Source organism: Capsicum annuum, unplaced genomic scaffold (genome assembly GCF_002878395.1).
Source record: "Capsicum annuum cultivar UCD-10X-F1 unplaced genomic scaffold, UCD10Xv1.1 ctg82114, whole genome shotgun sequence".
In the NCBI taxonomy this organism is placed as follows: Eukaryota; Viridiplantae; Streptophyta; class Magnoliopsida; order Solanales; family Solanaceae; genus Capsicum; species Capsicum annuum.
In genome coordinates this window covers 1-5712 of record NW_025892882.1, presented here as the reverse complement: position 1 = coordinate 5712, position 5712 = coordinate 1, and the positions used below count along the sequence as shown (strand labels likewise).

General features: G+C 33.1%; 2 protein-coding genes across 2 annotated transcripts; both read left to right on the top strand.

Moving 5' to 3' along the window:
* Positions 1 to 1578: 1578 nt before the first annotated feature.
* On the top strand, positions 1579 to 2771 carry LOC124895434 (LEAF RUST 10 DISEASE-RESISTANCE LOCUS RECEPTOR-LIKE PROTEIN KINASE-like 2.1). Its single transcript, XM_047405858.1, has one exon. It carries the CDS (start codon positions 1804 to 1806, stop codon positions 2638 to 2640), a length of 837 nt encoding a protein of 278 aa, XP_047261814.1. The 5' UTR covers positions 1579 to 1803; the 3' UTR covers positions 2641 to 2771.
* A 1595-nt stretch (positions 2772 to 4366) lies between these two features.
* LOC124895433 (LEAF RUST 10 DISEASE-RESISTANCE LOCUS RECEPTOR-LIKE PROTEIN KINASE-like 2.1) lies at positions 4367 to 5703 on the top strand. The gene has a single exon (XM_047405857.1). It carries the CDS (start codon positions 4401 to 4403, stop codon positions 5238 to 5240), a length of 840 nt encoding a protein of 279 aa, XP_047261813.1. The 5' UTR covers positions 4367 to 4400; the 3' UTR covers positions 5241 to 5703.
* The last annotated feature ends 9 nt before the right edge of the window (positions 5704 to 5712 follow it).

The window sequence follows — 5712 nt, the reverse complement described above, 5'->3', positions numbered from 1 at the left end:
TAACTTGTCGCCTTTTTAGCATTGTTAACTTTAAGAAATTATATTATCTAATATTCAAAAACAATTGGAGTAACATCATTTCAAAAACAAAATTATAAATAAAGACGTCGAGCATAAATTTCATATAAATCACAAACTTTCATACTAGATGCTATACGAAATAATTTAAACATTCGATCATACTTCGATTTACCATGAAACTTGCAAAAATAATAGTACAAAGATTAATTAAGAATTTGTATGACGAACTAAACCAAACAAAAAGCTTTTACGTCAAATCAAAAAACTCGAACAAGACCCTGAACTCAAACTTGCCAAGTCCTTTCCTTCCCCTTTCTATTCCATTTCTCCTTGCCTTTCTTCTAGATTTATCTCTTCTTCTTTTTTCTTTTGTTCTCAACTCTCCCTCTTTTGGTCTTTGTCGTTTTCTTTTTTTCCCTTTTACTTTTCTCGTGTGTTGTTCTCCATCCCCTTTGTCTCTATTTTAAAAATGTGTTCCTCTCCCTTTTGGTTGTTGTAGCCTGTAGGGTGTGTTTATAAAGGGACGGGAGGGAGGGAGTTAGGGAAGTTGAGAAAATATAGGGTGGTTTTAGGTTAGTGGGAAAATGGTTACTAAGGGTGGTAAGGTAATGGGTAGATTAGGATAATTTTTTTTTTAAATTTAAAATATGTATAAAAATAAATGATAATAAAATTTAAAATAAATAAATAAAATATTAACTTATTAACTTTTATACTTAAGATAATATAAGAAAAATTTATAACTAGCCTAAAATAAAATATAATTAAGATAATACTAGAACTACTAGCTTATTTATTAAAATTTAAAAGGAAAAATATATTTTTGAAAAAAAAAAAAATTCATATTAACTTTAAAATAAAAATAAAAAATAAAAAAATTCCAAAATGCAACTTGATTTATTTATTTATTTATTTATTTTTAAACTAAAACTTATTTAAATGAAATAAGAGCTAAAATAAATATCCAACAAAATATAAATATTTGATGTCTCGAAAACTAAGTTAAACTCGGAGAGGATAAAAAATGTCGTGTCTACACATATTTGAATCCTGTCGTCGTAAATATCTAAGCGGAAAAACGTAAAGAGATGGCCACATTATCCTCCAAGTTCCATATACTGTTAGCTAGCTCCTAAAAATTTTCTTGATTATGCTGCCTATCCTTGCTTAAGGCCTATATGAGATCCTATTATCCTAATAACGTCATGACATGCTCAATTATCTCTTGACTTAGCTATGTTAGGCTCTTTAACAATTGTTGTAGCTCATCATATGTATTCCATGCCCCATTATTCATATCTAACTACTGACTATGGTACACGGTTGTTATTGTTTACTCATCACATGTGGATTGGTGAATTTCTCATAGTTGGTGCTGTCGCGCATGCAACCATTTTTATGATAAAATTAAGATTATGATCCAACTACTCGATACAACGATCTATTTATCACCTTCAGCATCGATTTTACCATAATAACCAATTAATGCACTTCAATTCTACCCAATGCACGTGATTCGTGATCACAAAAAATGAGGTAAAGATGGTTTTACTCCCAATTCAGTAAAGCAAAGCGCGTCATATTTGCTAGGTGCCAAGAGTCCATGGTGCTTGCTTCGACTTCGACTTCGACTTTGGGTATGAGAAGTTGATATGAAAAGTCGACAATATAAACTCCTGTCAAGTTGGAAAATAGAGCGTTATAGGTAGGCCGTCTTTCTTTGACGAGCGAGAGGTGGAATAGTGGTTTTTACGGCAAAAAATTGAAGAAGCCTCTAAAAAGATGCACTCAAATCTCCACTCAGCTGTTATACTATTTATCAATATTCTATGCCTTCTCCATATGCCCACATCATCTCTCTGTCAAGATGCCGAGCGATTATTCTGGAGGTGCGGTGAGCCATTTAGATGCGGCGACATTTATATTAATTACCCTTTCTGGGGAGGGAGCAAGCCAGAGTACTGTGGTCATCCAAGTTTCGAAATCAAGTGCGAGAGTAACATCCCCAAAATTGATATTGAATCAACAACATACAAAGTGATAGCGATCAACACTACAACTCGAATAGCAACCCTTGCTAGAGATGATTTACTGAGTGATCTTTGTTTGGATCGACCTGAGGATGCCTCCTTAGATTTAAACACTTTCAGCTATGTTTCCAGTGACCTGAATATTACTCTGTATTACGGCTGCACCTTCGTCGCTAATCAGCAAATGCCAAGTGACCCAAGAGTCTTCCCTTGTGGTGGCGGCACGTTTGGTTTATACACGCTGATCGGCGTTCCCTTCGGCTTACCTGGAGTGAGATGCCAGAACCAAATAATATATAAGGTCAATCAAACGAGTGCTGGGGCATTAGCCAGTGGTACAGCTTCGGTTGAAGTTCTGAAAACAGCCATTGCTGGCGGTTTTTCAGTAAATTGGACAGCACGTATTGATTCTGGTTGCCGACAGTGCGATACATCAGGTGGAAGATGTGGATCCAATCCAGATTCTGCAGTCTTTGCTTGCTATTGCGCAGATGGTACTCATCCAACTAACTGCAGCGACGGACAAAACCAAGCTGGCGGTAATATTTTCTCTACTATTCGTCGTAATTTAGTAGGATCTATGTATTAATTCGAGTTTGAAGGTTCATATAGGCCCTGGTACATAGGTATATTCGTCCCTACTTTTCATAGAATAATTCGAGTTTGAAGGTCCACGAGGATAATTTCATAGAATGGTCTAAGAAAGGCAGAGTTTATGAACATCATATTTCTACCTCAAAAGTTGAGACATTATTAATTTTGCCTAATATCTTAAAATATATTTTCATCATGTTAATATGATATGACAAGAATATAATTTACCTGATTTTTCTTCTAATTTTTTAATTAATTTTAATTTTAAAATATTTAACTAATTTAATTCAATTTAGCTTTTAAAATTAATACAAATAGACTTCACATTTAAATTTGTTACGATAATTATTTTATTGAGGTTGGAAAATGACACTTAAGTGCTAATCATAGTGCTATTTTGATATTGGATTATAGGGATCACCAACATTTACTCTCTTCATTTTATATTATTTGTTCATTTTTCTTTTTATATGTCTTTTAAAATATTATAAATAAGATAAATAATTTTATTAATTTAAAACTCGTTTGTATTGACTTATTTTAAATATTTTTTCTTCAAAAATAACTTTTAAACACTTTTGGAGAATTGCCACTCCAACCCTACTCCATTTTTGCTTCAAATTTGGAGTGTGAATAGTGCCACTTAATTACTTTTTGAATACTTTATTATTATTTTAATTATACAATACTTTTATTTTAATATATTATAAATTCTAATACTGTTAATTAAGTACCTAGTATTGGTAATTATTTCTTTTATGTAATGTAATATTTTTTATTATATTAAATTTAAATTAATTAATTTTTATACATTAATTTTCGTATATAAAATCTTTATTTAAAATATAAGTTAATTTTGTTATAAATATTTTTAATTAAATTTTTTTTATATAATTTATAATCAAGGATGAACTTGATCTTAATGCACCAATTCAAGATGCTTTGGAAGTTCCAATTTCAATAGTAGAAATGATGGTAGATGAAAATTATCTATTTGAATAATTTTTAGCTTGACATAAGAAAAAAGGACAAAGATGTTCATTTTGAAACGAACATGAATTATATATGATGATTATGTAAAAAAAAAAAAAAAAACAGCTGATTAAAAGATTTATTTTATGAAATAAAAATAATGATATAATATTCAAGAGAGAAAAGAATAAATGAAGAATATTCTTTTTTGGACGAAAATTTAAAATGAGTTGGTTTGCTTCAAATTTAGAGTAAAATCATTTTTGAAGAAAAAAATGGATTAAGAACTGAAAATGCCTGTGTGAATTATGACATTAAGTCAAAAAGTCAATTCAAACGGCATTTTCTCTTAATTCACACCTTTGAAAAAGATTTTTTTCTGAACTCACTCGGATACTCTATAAACTTACCTTCACATCTTAATTATATAAGTGTAAAATAAAAAATTTTAATTAGTTTATCTTAATTTAGTAAATGAATAATTTGAACAATCATTTTTAGTATGAAAGGAAGGGACTATTTTCTTTGTACGTTTTTTTTTAGTACTATCTTTTATTCCTGTTCGCTTGTGGCGATAATCACACAGTTAATAGTTACTATAACTACAACAAAGCTAGCTGTCTTTTGACCTCCTCCTCCTCATATTCAAACTCTCATTCAAATCCTTTTTGTCTTAGTCTTTGTCTACTGTAATCTCAGATTTTCAACATCTTCCAAACTCCCTCTCTACAATATAATGCACTCACTCACTCACTCATTCTCTCTTTGCAAATTTCATTCCAAATGCCTCTCTCCCACCTTTCCACCACCACCCTTCTCTTCTTTGCCGCCGTTTTCTCCACCTTTATTCTCCCCACGTCCTTCTCCTTGTCTGATGACAGCCTCTTCTTCCCCAAATGTAATCGCACTTTCTCCTGCGGTTCTATACGTAACATCACTTATCCATTCACCGGTGGCGATCGCCCTGATTACTGTGGCCTCCCTGAATTTAAACTTCGATGTGTTGATGATAAACACACCGAGTTTACTCACCAGTCACTTAACTATCGAGTTCTTGATATTAATCAGTCCTCGAGGACAATGACAATGGCTAGAATAGACCTATGGGAAAATGTCTGTCCTTCGCAATTCATCAACACTAGTTTCAATTCTACTCATTTCAGTTATGACCATAATGAAGAGGAAGAACTTTTTTTAAGCTACGGGTGCAATGTATCTGCATTGGTTTTCACGCCTCGTAATATGTTCAGATGTAACATCGATGGTTTGAATTCCACCGGTGCATTTTACTTTCTTGGTCCAATTCCAGGGGACCCATCGCCGAATGCCATAACTTGTACGAGTATGGTTACTGTTCCGGTGTTTAGAGCCGTAGGTAAAAGGCTATATAGCAATGAGATTACTCTCGGGGAGGCATTGATGGAGGGGTTTAGCGTGAAATATGATGCACCTTATGTTGGACTCTGTTCTGATTGCACCAGTATGGGTGGGACTTGCGGATTTAATGTGGGATTGGCTCAGCCAATTTGTATTTGTCAAGAAATGCCTTGTACATTGGCTTTAGGACATTCTCATGAAAGTTCCTCCCAAGGTACTGAGAATTTTATCCTTCAATTTTACTAGTAATTAGGAATATTGAACATAGAAATCTAAAGGGCAGCCTGTTGCGGAGGGACCATAAGGGTCTATTATATGTAGTCTTGCCTTGCATTTCTGCCGGAGGCTATTTTCACAGCTTGAAAGCTTGAACCCGTGACCTCCTGGTCACATGGAATCAACTTTAGCGGTTACTCCAAGGCTTCCCTTCTTTAACATAGAAATCTATGGTTTGAAATTTTGGACTGAATGGATTTAGGTTAACAGTAACTCAGTAAGAGAATCTCTACATGATTGCAATGCCAGGTTGATATATATATATGCAGTTTCGATACCATGCGTAATCATACAAATGGGGTCTGAGCCCTACTTTGTGAAGATAGATAGGTTGTTTCCGATTATACTTTCACGCTATTGCATTTATATTTGGTACGACTGTATGAGTAGTTGCCCATTTTCTACTACTAATAATATAGACCCTTTGATTCAAGGGATACCT

Excerpts from the sequence above, each read along its gene's own strand:
- LOC124895434 (XM_047405858.1), top strand. The coding sequence starts at position 1,804 with ATGCACTCAAATCTCCACTCAGCTGTTATACTATTTATCAATATTCTA.
- LOC124895433 (XM_047405857.1), top strand. The coding sequence starts at position 4,401 with ATGCCTCTCTCCCACCTTTCCACCACCACCCTTCTCTTCTTTGCCGCC.